The sequence below is a fragment of the Pteronotus mesoamericanus genome, unplaced genomic scaffold (genome assembly GCF_021234165.1).
Source record: "Pteronotus mesoamericanus isolate MK-2021 breed Mesoamerican mustached bat unplaced genomic scaffold, CSHL_Meso_final contig_105, whole genome shotgun sequence".
Classification (NCBI taxonomy): Eukaryota; Metazoa; Chordata; class Mammalia; order Chiroptera; family Mormoopidae; genus Pteronotus; species Pteronotus mesoamericanus.
This window is the reverse complement of record NW_026555006.1, coordinates 16,319,337-16,338,198: the sequence shown is the minus strand read 5'-3', so window position 1 is coordinate 16,338,198 and position 18,862 is coordinate 16,319,337. Positions and strand designations below refer to the sequence as shown.

Here is an 18,862-nt window from a genome sequence, read left to right as displayed (position 1 = left end):
AATTTCTAGTCATACCTCATGGTAGTCACCTCCATATAATTTCTATCCTGTTTTGCTGCTAGAAAAACAGCGAAGTAATGGAAATTTTTATAAGAGCAAAACTTCAACTCCCCTTCCACTTCTGTTTTCTATCTTCTGTTAATTCTCTGCTACCTATTCTCTTACCCTTTGCCACTGACTCCATTCTGCTGTGCAACCAACAATCCCTGTGTCACAGCTGGTGTAATACGTGTGACTAGGAAGCAATGGAAAGCAACTTCTTCTGTCTGAAAATACCTTCTGAAATGCTGTGCCAGCCTGTGATGGGACGAGGTTTGGGAAAAAGGAGATAAACTTGAATATTGTGACAAACTACTGACATCTTCCCCTCTGCTGCTTCTGTATTTAAATATTGATTCTGAGGTTGTATACATTCTATAACTACATAAGACCCTCCGGCTCCTGATGGCCAGCCTTCCCTGGGGACTTACACTAGGCCCTTGTCCTACATCGATATGAATCAGTTTACAGATAATACTGTCTACTTTTACTGAATCTCTTTCATACGTAGAAGCCAAAAAATTCATCCCTTCTGTGTAATGTGATAGAGGTTGTAATATTCTTCCTACAATATAGAGAAATACAGAGGAAAGAGACAAAGTGAATGTACTGAATAAGCTGCCCCTGGTTCCAATAGTCTTTCTGAGGCTGGGCTTTTTATTTTCTCTTTCTTCTGGCCTTGTGTCGTTTGAGGGTCGCTGTTTATTGAAATGAATTACTTCATGTAACGAATGAATAAAAAAAAAATCACCAAATCTTTTCTCCACTATTAGAACCAAGAGTTTCCCTAACTCTCTCTGGTGCTGCGTGGCAAAGGCCTGGAGCTGCACGGTCCTCTGCGGGAGGGGCCCCGAGCAGCAGGGAGAAGCCGCGGAGCCAGGCAGTGTGGCCAGCCTGAACTGTAGGGTGGACACTCAGTTGCTGCACTGGACTGATGCTTAGTAGACACTCCAGTTTTCAAAGACTTAGTAGGGAAAAAAATGTAAAATAGCTCACTAATAATTAAAAAATATTGGTTAACATGTTGAAATGAAACTATTCCAGATATATTTGGGTTAGGCATCTTTTTAAAATTAATTCCACCTGGATCTTTTTAACTTTTTAAAATGTGATTACAAGAAAATTTTAAATTACCCATGATTGGCTCACATTTGCGGTTTGCTTGGCATTCCTGTGAGACAGCACTTCCCCGAAGAGAGCCCTGCTTTTCATGCTGAATCCATAGTCCCCACAAACGAGCTCCCTCCCTTGTCCTGGCTCACCTGTTCTTCTGGGGTCTGACTCCTTACCCACTTCCCTGTCCTACTGGGTGAGCCTGACCATTGTCCCCTCAGCGGAGTCTTGAACTCCACTTTAGTGCCTGAGTGCCCTCATCATCCCCACTCCTATTCCTGCCCTCCTGCGGGACTGTGAGTTCAAGGGCACGGGGAAGGGATTTGTCTCGTTTACTTTCATATCCCTGGCATGAGGCACACACAGTGCCCAGTACTAAAGACTGGCTTTAATGTATTTGTTTGTATGAAGGAATGGAGTGAATTCAGCTTCATTTACACACAGGTATTTCTCTTCCAGATCTACGGCCTTAACCATAATTTCAGAAAGTTTCTGATTTGCTATGATCAAGATAGTGAAAGAACTCCGAAGACACTAACAGAGGACCTGGAAAGGTTAATGTGGCTTTATCCATTGTCATGTCTTTTCATACATTATATATCTATATCTATATCTATACCATCTGTATCTATATCTATATTGATGTATATACAAGGTGATTTTCTTCTTAAAGGATACATGTTGTATTAACTGGATTGTTTCAGTTAATCTTTAGATTAAGCAGAGGAAGCAACAACAAACTCTGCACAGAAGATGATAGAGCCTGAGGGATAGGATTTCTAAAAGCTCCCTGTGAAGGCCTCTAACACAAAACGGTCTGTTTGTAACAGAGAAAACAGTTTCTAAATGTTATTGTGTTTATTGTTTTAACAATACCCAGTATTTCTATTGTATTTCATGGATTAGGTTGTACTCTTTGGCTTCAGCAAAGAAAATACTTTTTCTCTTAAAAATAACTATGGCAAAAAATAGTACAGGATATTTTTGAGGAAATACAGCTTTTAGGAGAAAGCAAGGGGTGGGAAAATGAGTAACTATGTAGGAACCAGAGCAACAAAGCAAAGGTCTCCTTCACTCTCACACACCCACACACTCACATTCGTGTAGATACACACTGATATTCACACACATTCACACCCACACGCATATCCACATGCACACCTTCTGCACACACTTATTCACTGCCATGGCCTGAATGTTTGTGTGTCCTCCAGGTTCACTTAGTGGAATCCTAACGCCCAATGTGATGGTGTCAGGAGGTGGGGCCTCTGGGAGGGGATTATGTCAGGAGGATAGAGCCCTCCTGAATGGGATTAATGATCTATCAAAAAGACCCCACAGAGCGCCCTGGCCCTCCCACTACTTGAGGATACAGCATGAAGTCTGCAACCCAGAAGATGCCCTTCATCTGACCAACCTAGCACCCTGAGCTTGGCATTTCAGACTCCAGAACTTTTAGATAATAGATTTCTGTTGTTCATTAGCCACCCAGTCCATGGTATTTTGTTAAAGCAGCCCACATGGACTAAGGCATTCACATACATGCACTTACACTCACACACATATTCATATATACATATGCACACCTACACCCACACTCACTCATAGTCCTCACCCATATGAAAGACACACGCATTAACACACATTGCCACATACCCTCTGAAGTCAAACACTTATGCAACACACATGCACATGTGCACACATCACTCACATACACACTCACATGTACTCACACTTGCACACATTCATTCCCACACTCACAGGAACTATGCCCATTCAGCACCTGGTTGTTCTCCTCCGATGTAAACATCCTGCAAAAATGAAAGGTCATCTCACATTTCCCCAACTGCAAGAGAACTGCACTCACTTTGTTCACAGGTGAATGGGGTTTTACTTGGGGCTTCCTTTTGTGACACCACCTGAAATTCCCCTTTCTGCCAGGTGGGATGTACCCTTATTGGGTTTCCCAGTACTAACCAGCGTTTAAAAGAAAAAAAAAAACAAACCCCACCGCATGCATGCCTTTGCTTCCTTTCCCCAATGAGATCTAATTTGGGCCCCACCACAAAGCTCTTGATGTTGCTGCAGCGTTTCTTTCTAATCTGGCATTCAGATGAGTGACTTTTGTTATGGCACCATTCTGTTAAACTCCCGAGCCTGCCTGAGAGCAGCACGAGGAATCCCAGGTTAGACAAGTGGGTCAGAAGTGAGTGCTTCCAAACAGAAGTGACTTCGGCCCAGGAAAGGCTCCCAGGAACAAGCACCATATTAGCTCTCATTGGAAATGACTTTGCCTTTCTAGACCTGTTTCCGCATTTGTAAAATGGGCGGGGGGGGGGGGGGGGGAACCGCCTGATGGTTAAATTCCCTCCCTAGTGGCCTGTGATCCTGTGGGTCCGTGGTCCAAAGCAGGCCTGCTCACCTCCGTAACTCTGGCCGGTGTTTTATTCCCACTTCCCGGTGAGTGACCTGTCTGGGGCCACTGAATAAGCCCAGGATCTGGCTGAAAAGGACCTAATTCTGTAATGGCCCAGGAAAACTGAGGACTAGACCCAACTTCCCTTAAGGAGTCTCTCCGGCTGGACAGTCCCTGAAGGCTTTGAAGGAACCCTGTCATCGCCACTACCAAGTTACAGCAGCTTCTAGTATTTGCATTTTTGAGTTCTTATTCAAGCCAGTTCCAGGTCAAGCATCTACAACTCTGGCTGCACATAAGGCAAGGACTTCTAACAATAAGAGATGCCCACGGTGGCATGGACTGCCTACAAAGTGGGATTCTCCCTGTCTCAGAAGGTCCTAGCCGAGACTTCCGTCTGTGCTGGTTAATGCAGAAGCAATGTTTATGAGAGGAAGGATGGGTTGGAAGAGGAAGAGGATTAAAATCCTTTTGAATTCCAAAACCTCACTTTATAATCTAAGTTTTGTGAGGATTAGGGGCAAGATCAAAATGAGAAGCAGAGTAGAATTTGCACATGCATGTTTTCTAAGTATTACCGGTGGCCAACAACTGTTTATCCCAATTTAGCTCTGACCCTTGTGTCAGAGTACCACGATCGCACTTGTGCTAACCTCTGTTGCAGTGAGAAGCTCACAGGCATGGCACCGGGTGCGTGTTGCTTTCGCCGATAGGATAACAATTCATAATGTACTTCCATTCCGTTTTTCTAGGTTTTTGTCTTCTCATTTATAAATCCCCACAATGGTCTTGCCAGTTACACAGATACCAGTATTATTACTCTCATTCTACAGGGAGAAACCCTGGAGCAGAGGGGAATAAAATGGGTCTGAAAAACAGTGTATCTTTTCAGGTCATTATTTTGGACATTTTGGGAGGAGAAATCTTTATGGAAGGAGGAATTTTGGTTTTAACCAGTAACTTGTGAAAATGAACACCAAGAACCAAGAATTGAGCTGGGTTCTTCTATAATATTCACAAGTATGGCTGCTCCAAATGTCTTGCTTTAGAATTGTCTTGCTAGTATAAATGACTTTATTTTAACATAAATTTTAAGCTGTGGTTTTAGTTTCAAAGTAAAGAGCTTGATTATGACTCACCAAGCTATTTAGAGTAGTCTCCTCCTATACCAGACATTTTGTGTGTGAGAGAAAAAGGAAAAAAGGGAGAAAGAGCTCATTTGTTGCCTGGCTCATTTTTTAAATACAAGGACGACTGCAACTATCAAAATTTATCATGCCAGCCCCACCAGAGGACTATATATTCATTATTCTGACCCTTCTGGTTTTGTGCTCACTGCTTCATAATTCCAAAATTGTTTATTTATCCTTAGCTGGAAGGGGTGTAGTGAGAGGTTTTGGGAAATGGGGAGAGTGTAGCTCACCCAGAAACCTCTTATTATGAGCATGCCAATTGGTAGCTCAATTCAAATAGCATTTTCTTTGAACAAAGATGAGTCACGATGTAGCAGAAAGAGTTCTGGATCTGGTTTCAGCCCAAGCTCTGTACTCAGTAGCTAGGTGACTTTGGGAAGAACTTCCTCTCTCTGACCCTCAGCTTCTGTATTTGTTAAGTGGGGAATGCCTAGCACCTACCTCACAGGGTTCTGGTGAGGATTAAATGAAACAAGAGTGCCAGAGTTCAGCACTGTGTGAAACTTTCACATCCTGTAATTACATAAGGCGGCACTGTTTCCTGGAAGGCTGTTCGATTTACTACTGTTTTACTACTACTCCTGAGAAAGAGCTGTTTCCATTCCCACTTATATTATTTTTTGTTATTGTTTGTGTTCCTGTGGTGGGGCAGCTTTCCCTCTCCCTTTTCAATGATTGTAGAAAATATATTCCTAAATATCCACATCCACAGATTTCCCATTTCTAATTTCCCAAAAAGTGCATGGTCACTGCTGGACACATTATATGTGGAGAGAGGAGTGGGCAGAGAGGGGACAGGAGTCAGAAGAGATGATGTAGTGGGGCCAGCGGGTGGGGGTGCTTGGGGATGGGAAGGGACCTTGATAAGGGGAAGATGAGGAAGTGGATGACGGCAAGATGTGATTGTGTGGAGGAAGGAATTCAGTCAGAGCTGTCACCCTTATCTGGCAAAAGTAAATGACATTGAGCCAAGTATGAGATCTGGCTTAGAAAACAAGCTCCAACAAAATCTCTAAAATCTCATATGAAAGACTATCAAAGAAAGCTCTTTTACCATCTTTGAAATGAATTGTTCAAATATGTAATTTGTCAACTATATCTCAATAAATACACAATGAAACAAAAACACAAATATATAATTCTCCTGAATTTTAAGTTGACACTGAAAACTTACCTTCCAGAAAACAGAAACCTGTTGTTTACTGTAGTCAATGTTCTGTTTCACGTACCAGACATCTAATGTTCCAGTAGGCTCTGATTCAAAGAAGAAAGAACATATTTTCATATATACATTTATATATTTATATATATACACATACACGCACAAACATAAAACCTTTAAAAGTCAGTGGGTTATTTGATAATTTTGGGAAAGTAGGATTATAAGATACTTTCACTTTTCTTTGTGCCCCAGTATTTTTCTTTTTCTTTTGCTAAACAATGAACATGTATATCTCTGGCCATAGAAAGCTCACAGTTACCTTAAAAATAAAATTTTAAAAATGATGAGGAGGAAATTAGATTCCTAACTTACTCTTAAAACATATTAATAAAATAACTTAAAGAGTATGTGGTTCTTTCATTTTTACTAGAATGCATACAGAATTCTCAGTCAAAATTAAAGATGGGAATCATAAGGAAAACATTTTTTGATCCTGTAAAAGTACAAAATACAAATAATAAACTTTGTGTTCATCTCCATTCCCAACCTAGTATTGTAGTACAATTATATGGTTTTATGATCATTAGACAATGACCTACTTGAAAGGAAGGCCTATCTCATGCATCTTAATATTTTTCTACCTAGCACCATGCTTAGAATATAATAGGCTCTCAGTAACTCTTTGTTAAACGATGAATGAAAAAATCAGGCAACATCATCTACTTGATGCTAAAACACCATCTGAACTTTTAGAAGAAATAACTACCAATTTATAAGACAATGATCAAATATGACCTAATTTAATATGAGAAATTCAATCAAACATGCTTGAAAAGAAACTAAATCAACTCCTGTGTGTAAAAGTGTGTGCGCAAATGTGCGTATAAGTGGGTGAAGTAGTTTTATTTCTCCCACTATCAGATTTGTTCTGATTTATAGCCAGGGGGATTAATATAAGCAACCCCTCGAAACAGGCTTCCACTGCACTAACTTAACTTATTTAACAATGACAGTGTGAGTATATTTGAGGTGACACTATAATGGGGCTCAGTCTGTAGTGGCAAGTTCCATTTAAGCAGATGGAGATTTCCGGAAAACTAAGTTTCACCCTGATAACAGAAGACAAGCAACCAGGGGGAGGAAAAAAGAACAGGAGAAAGGGAGGGAGCACATGTACCAGAACATGCAAGGGCAGCCCCTTGTGTGCCCATTCACAGACAGCTCATGTTCTCCCCACCACTGTGACGTCCACAGCTTTAGTGCAGTGGTTAAAGTGTGAGCTCCAGAGCCAGACCATCTACGGGTAAATCCCAGCTCTGTGATCTTGAACAAATGGTAACCACATCCTTAAGCCGGTTTCCTCAACTTTCAAGTGAGGATCATAATTCTGTATATCACATGGGGCTGTCATGAGAATTTAAATAGAAGAGTGCTGATACATGCCAAACACAGTAAATTTAGCTGTTGTTTTCTTCATTTGAAAACTGAAATGATGAGAGATAAAGGAATTGTTCAAGGTCTCAAAACTAATACTCAGAGAATCTAGGCTTTGAACACGGGTCTGTTTAACTTCATGGTCTTCACTCTGCACCATGGAGCTGCTTGGTTCTGAGACGGCTAATGATTTCTCTATAGTTCCCCAGTAGGTGCACATCTTTTGTGTCCAGTTTCTTCTTCTGTTACTTCCTCTTCCTGCCTCTCTTGTCCTCTTTTCTTTTTTCTAAACATTCACTTCTTTTATTCCTCCTCTCTGTCCATCAGTGATAGTATTTATTTACCTTTGCAGTGAGGAGTTAGCAGTAAGAAATACATCCCGAAAACCTCAATCCTTTAGGATTATGAAGAGCAACCCAGGAGTCAAGTCAGGGCGTTTTTCCTGCTATCCAAATGCAAAAAAGGAAAACGTACAGGCAGCAGAAGGAAAGGGAACCTGACATGTATTAATCATTTATTATGTACCAGGTAATAGTTGGACACTTTATACACATTATCTCACTTAATCCTCATACATTACAGGGGGTGCATGTGATTATACCTGGTTTACAGCTGCAAAAGTTAAATGATTTACAAAACATACAGCTGGTAAATGGCAAAACTGAGAGCTGGGCCTATGTCTCCAAAGATCCTGCTCTTCCATTACAGTTCATTATGTTGAACAAAGATCTGAACACTTCACAAACCTGATAATCCAAACGCTGACACATAATCAGGATATGGAAACTTGGGTATGCTCAATGTCAAAGCCAGTTGACTTGTTCCTTAGAGCTAAATGTTTTCAGTTAATTACATATTGGTAAGAAATTTAAAGAAAATATTTACAGCATTATTAAAGATCTATAACTTACCATTTTATTATAGAACTAAAAATCAAATTCTAGAATCATACTCTCTTCAAAGAAATTGCAAGTGAAATAAATTTTAATGGTGCTCACTTGTAGTGTAAGCCACTATGGGAGAGAAATCATTAGCTGAATCTGTACGAGTTTCAAAAGTGTAGAATTTTATGACCAGGGGTGTCAAACCACTGCTGCTTAACACAATTTAAGGGCTAAAATTAAACAGAAACTTTGACATTCTGCTGTTATGAAATCACTTAAAGTTCTTACCACAATGTTATGTAGCAAAAGGCAGACTAAATCTATTATAGGCAGGTAGGAAAAGGAAACTCAAATGCTCATATGTCAAAGTGATTACAAAACAAATGGGCACCAATGATTAAATGTATAAACATTGTAAAATGGAAGTTGGCTCTTCTGAGATGAAACTAGCTTCTATGAAGGGGGAAAAATTGTAGGGTTAACTAGAGTCACCAATGTGGGGGTGGGGGTGGGGAAAGAGAGAAAAGATACTGAATTAAGCAAGATACTGGCCTATCTGACTTAAATGTCCTTGAGGATTCTTTCAACTCTAAAATCCCAAGATTCCAGGATTCCATGAAACTGTATGTGTGCCAAGCAAATGAGAACCAAACAATGTGTTGCTCCTGAGATTAGCATTCCCATCTGAAACCCAGGTAGCATGGGGCTGTGGACAAGAGCAACTGAATCAGGGTATAAAGCCATCCCTCCACAGTGGTTTCAGCAGGCAGTGAGGAGAAGAATAAAGATCTCTAAGAACAATGAAACTGGAGAACTTAACAAAAAAGTAAATATGGAAAAGTCATATTTTGAGAAGCTTCAGGTAGTGGACTAAGTGCAATGCACAGATTATTTTTTTATTTTTTATTTTTGTCCAAGTCATGCTATTGGCAGGGCAAGAAAGAGAGAAGTCATTCACTGCCTTGATTCCTTGGTGTTCACTCTTTAGGCTATGATATATTTATCTAAAATCTAGTTTCAGGACTTCTGATCAAGATGGAGGTGTAGGTAAACATGGTTTGCCTCCTCTCACAAGCACATAAAAATTACAACTAAACTATAGATAAACAACCATCACTCAGAACTGTTAGAAATCAAGATGAATGGAAGTTTTACAATGATGGAATTAAAGAAACCACATCCATCCAGAGAGGAGGAACAGAGATATGGAGACATGGAATGGCCTGGTCCCACACCCTTGTGTGGTAGATAAAAATCAGGAGGGGTATCTCAGGAGTGAGGGGTCTCAGCCCCACACTGAGCCTCACCAGTCCAGTGTTCCAGTACCAGGAAGATAACGTCCCATAAGTTCTGGTTGTAAAAACCAGCAGAGGTTGAATCAGTGAGAGAAACTGCTGGATTCCCAAGCAGTTCCTCTTAAAGGGCCTGCATACAGACTTACTCAGACTCCCCTCAAAATTCCAGCACTGGGGTAGCAGCTTGAAAGGCACCAGTGGTATATGGAGAGGAACTAAAGTGAAAAAAGGAATCCAAAAAACAAGGACAGGCTAAGGAGCTTCTAGGACAACCTCAAGCGTACCAACATTCCTATTACAGGGGTGCCAGAAGAAGAAGAGAAAGAGCAAGAATCGGAAATCTGTCTGAAAAAGTAATGAAAGAAAACTCACCTAATTTGGGCACAGAAATAGGCATGCAAGTCCAGGAAGCACAGAGAGTCCCAAATAAGATGGATGCAAAATGGCCCACACCACGACACATCGTAATTAAAATGCCAATGGTTAAAGACAAAGAGAGAATCTTAAAAGCAGCACGGGAAAAGCAGTTAGTTTCCTACAGGGAAGTTCCCATAAGACTGTCAGCTGATTTCTCAAAAGAAACTTTGCAGGCTAGAAGGGATTGGCAAGAAATATTCTAAGTCATGAAAAGCAGGGACCTATAGCCAAGATTGCTCTACCCAGCAAAAGTATCATTCAGAATTGAAGGGCAGATAAAAAGCTTCCCAGAGAAGGAAAAATGGAAGGAGTTCATCATCACCAAGCCATTATTACATGAAATGCTAAAGGGATTTATTTAAGAAAAAGAAGATCAAAACTATGAATAATGAAATAGCAATAAATACATATCTATCAACAAACGAATTTAAAAAACAAACTAAGCAAACAGGAGAACAGAGACAGAATCATGGCTATGGGGAGTGTTTTGATGGTTGTCAACGGAAGAGGGTTTGGAGAAATGGGTGAAGAGGTGAGGGGATTAAGAAGTACAAATTGGTAGTTATAAAATAGCTATGGGGTGTAAAGTACAGAGGAAATGGAGTAGCCAAAGGACTTTTATGCATGACCCATGGACACAAACAATGGTGTGGGGATTGCCTGAGGGAGTGGGAAGTATTGGGTAGAGGGAAGCAAAGGGGGAAAAGCTGGCAAAACTAAAAGCATAATCAATAAAATATAATTTTAAAAAAATCTAGTTTCAAATGATTCAATTTAAATAGATCTCAGAAACAGCTACTTGATTAAACAAGTTTTTGGTGGTTGGTTCTTGCCTTCAGATGTTATCTTCTGTGCCTCCTTGGGAAGACCTAAATAGATTCCTCCATCCCTCCTCTTTGATTTATGACTTTTAACACTTGAGTTTGGCTCTCTTTTCTTCTCTTTCTGACACTATTCTTGATAGCCTATCATCCACATGGATGTTCCTTCTCAAAGGCTGTCCTGTCAGTCTTTCCACCTACCCACAATCAATAATCATTTCTCTCAACTGATGTCTTTGCCTAAACCTCACAGAGCAAAATGAAGCATATGGGCCAGAATTCCCTCATCTTTCCACCATGAAAACTTTCAAACTTCACCATCTATTTCCTAACACAGCACCCTCACTGATTTTACTATGGATGAATCATCTCCATCAAATTTAAATTCTTTAACCTGAGTTCTGAATCCCATCCTCTCTTGCTTTACCAAGAATCTCTCTTCCACTTTTCCTGTATCATCGACTTCTCTCTCTCTCTCTCTCTCTCTCTCTCTCTCTCTCCTGGGCCCTTATTATTGCTTTATAAATATACTATATTATTTCTGATCCTAAAAACAGAAACAAAGAGACAAAGAATTTCCTAATACTACATCCTGTTCCAGCTACTGCTCTGTATCTCTATTGTCCTTCACAGAACTTCTTGAAGAGTTGTGAACTGTCACTGTCCTTATTTCCTCACCTCACACTCACTCTCAACCCATCCCAGCTGAGATTTTGTGCCCACCACTATTGGTTGGCAGTCAACTCTGTGTTGCCAAATTTAATGGTCACTTCTTTCTTCTTATTTTGTTGGCCTTCTCAGCAGCATTTCAAATATTTGAGTACTCCCTCTATCATTCTTTTTTTTTTTTAAAGAAACATAACCTTTCATCATCCAGATTGCAAGTGAAAAGCAAGCTTCTTTTTTCATAGAAACAGGGATGCTTCATCCATGCTAAAATCAATGGAGGCATTGTGTTAGAGTGTTGTAGTGTTCACAGAAAAGTGAGTTACAAAAGACTGCATATAAAATATAATTTTGATCATGTTCAAAAAACAAGCAAAACTAATAATTGTTTAGAGATTTCTGAAAGCTATGAGGAAAGTATGAGGATGATAAACATACAATCCATGTTAATGATTACTTCTGAGGAGGCATAACAGGGGTAAAAACATGTTGGTAATTTTGTAGTATTTAAGTTGAATGGTGTGTTCCTAAGTGTTCATAGTGTTCATTTTGTTATGCTTTTTTTAAAAAGGTTTTATTTATTTATTTTTAGACAGAGGGGAAAGGAAGGAGAAAGGGAGGGAGAGAAACATGAATATGTAGTTGCCTCTCGTGCACCTCCTACTGGGCGCTGGGCTCTCAACCCAGGCATGTCCTATGACTGGGAATCAAACCAGTGATCTTTGGGTTCACAGGTCAGTGCTCAGTCGACTGAGCCACATCAACCATGGCTGTTGTTATGCTTTTTAATGAGAGAGTAGCTTAAGCTAGGACAATCATAGTGGCCATGGAAGTAATGAACAGATTTTGAATATATTCAGGAGATTGAGTCAATTGTTGATATCAGGAAATGGAGGAAAAAGAAAATTTAAGAATAATGTCTCAATTTTTGACTTGAGTATCTAGGATGATAGTGGTGCCATTTACTGAGATAGAAAAGTGTGGAATAGCAGTATTTTGGGAACATTTTGTTTTGGAGAAAAATGAAAAGTTTTGGTTTAGGCTACGTGAGGTTTAGGATGCCTGTTGACACCTAAGTGAAGATATGAAATAGGGAATGGAAACATAAACCTGAAGTTCTGGAGAGGGTCCAGGGCTGAAACTGTATGTTACCAAGGCTTGGCTAAGAAGATAGAATAAAAACTAGAAATATAGTCAATGGAACAGAACAGAGAACCCAGAAATAAACCCACTGCTTTATTGTCAACTAATATTTGACAAAGGAGGCAAGAATATACAATGGGGTAAAGACATTCAATAGATGGTGTTGGGAAAACTGGACAGATATATGCAAAAAAAAAAGAAAGAAAGAAATTAGACCACATTCTTACACCACACACAAGCATAACTCAAAATGGATTAAAGACTTAAATGTAAAACTTGAAACCATAAAAGTCCTAAAGAAAAACATCAGCAGTAAGATCTCAGACATTTCTTGTAGCAATATTTATTTTTTATTATGCCTTCTTGGGCAAGGGAAACAAAAGGAAAAAAATAAACAAATGGGACTACATCAAATTAAAAAGTATTTTCACAGCAAAGGAAGCCATCGACACAATGAAAAGACTAACTTTGCGACAGCATGGATGGAACTGGAGAGCATCATGCTAAGTGAAATAAGCCAGGGGGCGAAAGACAAATACCATATGATCTCACCTATAAGCGGAACCTAACCAACAATGCAAAGAAGCAAGGAAAATATGACCAGCAACACTGAAAGGAAAAGAAATCAACAGAGACAAGAGGGAAGGCGGGGGCAGGGAAAGGGAAGGGAAGGGGAAAGTCAAGGAACATATAGCAAGGACTCATGGACAAACCCAAAGGGGAAGAGCTGAGGGAGGGAAGGTGGGAGGGGGCAAGGGAAAGAGGTGGGGGGAAGGCAGAGACAAATGTATTTAAAAAGTAAATAAATTAATTAAAAAAAAAAAAGACAACCCTCTGAATGGGAGAACATATTTGCTAATGATACATCTGATAAGGGGTTAACATCCAAAATTTGTAAAGAACTTAGACAACACAACACCAAAAAAAATCCAATTAGAAAATGGGCAAAGGACCTGAAGAGACACTTGTCTAAAGAGGACATACAGATGGCCAAAAGACGTATGAAAAAATCCTTGACATCACTAATCATCAGAGAAATGCAAATTAAAACCACAATGAGATATTACCTCACACCTGTCAGCATGGCTGTCATTAATAAATCAACAAAGAACAAATGTTGGTGAGGCTGTGGAGGAAAGGGAACCATTGTGCACTGCTGGTGAGAATGCAGACTGGTGCAGACACTGTGGAATGCGGTATGGAGTTACCTAAAAAAATTTAAAAATGGAACTGCCTGATGACAAAAAGATTCCACTTTTGGGATTATATCTAAGGAAACCTGGAACACTGATTTGAAAGAATATATACACTCCCATGTTCATTGCAGCATTATTTATAATAACCAAGATTTGGAAGTGGCCCAAGTGCCCATCAGTAGATGAGTGGAAAAGGAAGCTATGGTACATTTACATAATGAAATATTACTTGACTGTAAAAAAAAATAAGGAAATCTTACCTTTTATAATAAGCATGGATGGGCCTGGAAAGCATTATAGTAAGTGAAATAAGCCAGTCAGAGAAAGACAGGTACTGCATGATTTTACTTATATGTGGAATCTAATGAACAAAATAAACAAACAAAATAGAAACAGACTCACAGATACAGAGAACAGACTGAAAGCTGTTAGAGGGGAGAGGGGTTAGGGGACTGGGTGAAAAAGGTGAAGGGATTAAGCCAAAAAATGAAAAAAAAAAGACAAAAAAGCTCATAGACAACAGTATAGTGATGGAAAGCAGGGTGAGTGGGGTAGATGAGTGTAAATGTGGAACAAGTAAAAGGAAAAAAACCCTCAGGAATGTGAAATTTCAAAGAATTCAAGAGAATCAAGTACTTCAAGGACGAAATAGCTCTTTTCCCCTACTACAATAACCATGGAGGCCATATGTTCCAGAAGGAGGAAAGCTATAAGATTCCATTTGGACGTCACATTTCTTCTTGGTTCCTCTCCTCCACGAATCTTTTCCTGATGTTCCAAGATAGACCCCTGAGTCTGAGGAATGACTAGTTATTACTGTGTCTCAGCACCTGGCATAGTTCCTGATACAGACATTCCCCACAGACCATCCAGAGAAGCATATTTTTCCATTGGTTTCTGACTGGAAGGGGCTTCATGGAAAACATTTCTTCCTATTGTCAAATAATTAACCTTCGGCATTTACTTCTTTTGGGGTGCATGTTGGGTTTAAAGGGGACCAAAAGGAGAAAAGAGGGTAGGGACCGACACTAGATCTGAAAAATAACATTTGCTTTCTAATGAAAATGTTTGCATGTAAGTCCCTTTAGAAGGGTAAAGAGCCATTTATTCTCATTTCCTCAAGCCTCAAGCAAAAAGGCTTATGTATGATACTTTCAAGTTAAGCTAGTTTAGGAGTCAGCAAACTATAGCCCATGGATCAAATCTGGCACATTCTCTGTTTTTGTACAGCCTGTGAACTAATAATGGTTTTTAAATTTTTACTTTCATTTTTTTAATAAATAAAATTTTATTTATTTCCAGAGACAAGTAAAGAGAGGGAGACAGAGAGGGAGAGGCACATCGATGTATGGGAGCTACATCAATATGTTGCCTCTTACATGCCCCCAGCTGGGGACCTGGCTCGCCAAGCCAGACATATGCCCTGACTGGGAATCTAACTGGTAACCTTTCAGTTTCCAGGCTGGCACTCAATCCACTGAGCCACACCAGCCAGGGCAGTACTAATAGTTTTTACATTTTTAAATGATTATAAAAAAATCAAAGAAGAATTATTTTTCGTGACATGTGAAAATTATAAAATTCAAATTTCAGTGTTTTATTGAAACACTGAATAAATGAAGTTTTTTTGAAACACATTAAGTTTTATTGAAACACAGCTTTGTCTAAGTATTGATATATTGTCAATGGCTGCTTGCACATTACAGTAGCAAATTTTAGTAGTTGAGACAGGTTATATATTCCACAAAGCCAAAAATATATGCTATCTGGACCTTTCTAGGAACATTTATAGGAAATGTTTGCTGACCTCTAAGTTCTATTGTTATGAAATGCTTCCTAACCAAGATGGTAAAAATAACTTGTAGTACTTATTTGTTCTTACCTAACCAATTTTAGTAATATTTTAAAGTTACAAGTGAATGAAGGAATTGCCTAGCTTCTCCATGTGAGGAGGGGTGGCTGCAGCTGGTAACTCTGCATTTCCTCCGTCTCTGTGGATCTCTCACTAACCACCCATGCCATCCCCACAATGCGGAAAGGCCCCTCCTTCATTGCTCTGGCACAAGCATGAGAATATAACACCTCCTTTAGTAAGTGTCCGCAGTAGAGTTTAGCAAGACCAAACCTTGAAAATAAGACGTTTAAAAATGTTGAATAAACAGACAAAATCATCAAATTGATAATTCAGTTTTAAAGAATAGCTCACTCATCTTTATTTTGGAATCTCCACCTAGGTGTTCTAAGTGGTGAGGGATCGCCTTCTTCCAACACCTGAGAACATTCTTAGGCATGTCTGAACACCAGGCAACCCAAACTCAAGAGTGTTTTCCCACCAGAAGCAAAATGTGCTTGCTCTATTCCCAGTATGAAGTCCGCCTTTGATGGAAACTGATTGTGGGACTGTCCTAAACGCAGAAAGAGGTTTTTTCCCTCCTATCTGATACTTAGTGGTCATTTAAAAACTGTTTCTCATGGAGGACCATTACTGCAGTTAAATTTAATGGCACAGGAAAAGGCTATATGGAGTAAATAATGGCCTCATTTTCACCGACATGATATAAATAACTACGCCTAATTCACCAAGAGACAACATACTGCTCTCAGTTTTGTTAGCAAAGGATCGTTCAGTTTGAGTAACTAAAAAAAAAGAAAGAAAAAAAGCTTACTAGTAATTTTTTTAAATGCCAAGTTACATATGAGTACATATTTAAAGGGTTTAAAAGAAGAAGTGTTAAAAAAAATTCACACCTTTTAGGTTTACATCAGTTGGTATTTCATAAAGAAACTGATGACAGAAATAGTGGTAAGAGGCGAAAACCATGCAGCAGCTTAGGGCAAGAGAAAAGAAATCCTACAACCCACAGAAAGATCAAACACCAAAAAGGGAGATTCAGACTTTGAAAGGAAACCAACAGAGCTTGGAACCATGGTATACTCAGAGTACGGGTTTCTCTCTTTATAAATGTCTGCAATTAGTCTGAATAAACCAGCTTCCTTGGTTCAATTCACAACCATCCAGGAGATCCTAACCATCACAAGTTGTTGTACTCATTGTTATGATGATGGTTTATTTTATAGAATATGAGAAAGTTACTGTCCCACCTTGAAGGGTTTTTAATTCAACAGATAAACACTTAGAAGAGAAAACATTTTTCACACATCTCTAAACAGGCCATTGCCAACAATTCATAAGCTCACTGTTTCCCTTGTTTATAGTTTAGCCTAATATGACATAACAAGTATTTCTCAGCTTATTTACTACCTTAAAAGTAAATATAAAATACGGTCCATTTTCAAGAATTTTATCTGCATTATGTATCCATAAAATCTAATCCATGAAGTACCTTTTAAAAATATATTACTTTGACTATGTGTAATAAAAGGATCATAAGAATAAGCTCTGGATTATAAAAATGGCAAGCACACAAGCAGAGAGCAAGTGGCTCAACATAAATTTAATGAGAGAAAATAAATTCTAATTTGTTGGATAAATTAGTTTTTAAACTTTTTTTAAAATAGAGAAATGCAATTCATACAAGGAAAAGGGAAGAATATACAATTATCCTACAATTTATCTATCAGAAATTATAGTTTATTAATAGGTCCTTTAGGTGCTTGAATGTCATTGAGGCATTATTGATGTGTCATCAATTACCAAAAGTCATTATTAGCTCACAGAAAATAAATGTAACTTAATCACAAGGCTAGTCCATATGCACATATATCCATGAGTTTCACAAACTAGGCATTAATATTACAAAATCCCCAGATAATAAAGCAATGGATTATATGCTAATCATTTTTACTCTGAGCCAAATTACACAAATTATGAAAAGCCTATCACTAATTGAGAGCTTTTGAAAACTAACATTCAGATGGTTATTTCTTGTGTCTCCAAAGATTTGTTAATACTGGCATAATGTTCATATAAACATTCTTTGCTTTAATAAAATATTTGATTACACTTCAGTAAAATTATCTTCCCGTAAGTACCAAAAAGAAAAGCCCATAGACTGAAAAATGTATTTGATATCCTTTTCATAGCTATGGGCTGTCTGTTGGCACTCATCTGGGCAGCAAGTCAAATCTGTGAAGTGCAATGCTGCAATATTTGAGGAGAAAGATTGCTGGATGTTAAGTTTTACTTTAAAATGGTATGTCTCCAGAGTTTTCCTTCTTTCAAGCTTTTAGCAGCTTATAAAGCCAAATTAATTTTCATAGAATAGAAAAGGTAAAATGTATCAAGGTTTAATTAACTATGAAAGAATGAAATTAATTACTGTTTTAGCTTTGTGGCATGAGAGAGTTACTGAGATAGCAAGTGAAATAGAGATAGTAAGTGCAATAGAAATAAGAGTTACAACCAAACATTACTGAGGCATAGTTTTGTCACCAACATGAAACATGTGGCAAACAGGAGTAGGACTTACCTAATGTTAGAAATTTCTTAGTAATATAAACATATCTCTCTGGACAGTTTCAGAACTTAAATTAATGTGAAAATTGTTAATTAATACAATCACATCTTTTGATTCAGTATCAGTACTTCAGAGATTCCATTCCAAGAAAATCACTGCATCTTCCCCTTGCCCTCATTCCTTCTCCCTGCCCACAAATCCTGCTTTTTTTCTTTTTTTGACACTTACCTTCTTCTGGTGTTTGTATTCTTAATGATTCACTCCAGTCACTCCAACTACCTTTATAAAGATGTAGCTTAGAAGAAACCTGAAATTCATATTCAGTAACTGGTTCCAGATCCAACAAATCATGTCTTCCTTTGGCATTTGTAACATTAACCTTCAATCAGACAGGGTTTTTAAAGATGAATATTAATACTATATTAATTTAAAGAATTTTAACATAAAGGTAAAATAAACTAGACCAGATAACCCTTTTTATTTTTTCAGATATGTCATTCATTGAAAAGAAATATCAATGGCTGGATTATTGCATACATATGATGTTAATATGAAATAACAGTGTTTCAAAAACAAAACAAAAAAACTCCTGAGATTAAAAACTTATCTATATGAGTTCCAGGGGGGACCTAAAACTAGCTGAAAAAGAAGTAAATGTTGAAAAC

At 38.5% G+C, this 18,862-nt stretch overlaps 1 protein-coding gene across 3 annotated transcripts in view; it reads right to left on the bottom strand.

Moving 5' to 3' along the window:
• Positions 1-18,862, bottom strand: part of IL12RB2 (interleukin 12 receptor subunit beta 2) — a 65,590-nt gene that overhangs the window by 35,133 nt on the left and 11,595 nt on the right. For all 3 annotated transcript variants that reach the window (XM_054574453.1, XM_054574464.1, XM_054574473.1), the window contains exons 6-7: positions 18,426-18,576; positions 5,936-6,015 (exon numbers count right to left, since the gene is read on the bottom strand). In XM_054574453.1, coding sequence (XP_054430428.1) covers positions 5,936-6,015; positions 18,426-18,576 — 231 coding nt within the window. The remainder of the gene's footprint in view (positions 1-5,935; positions 6,016-18,425; positions 18,577-18,862) is intronic.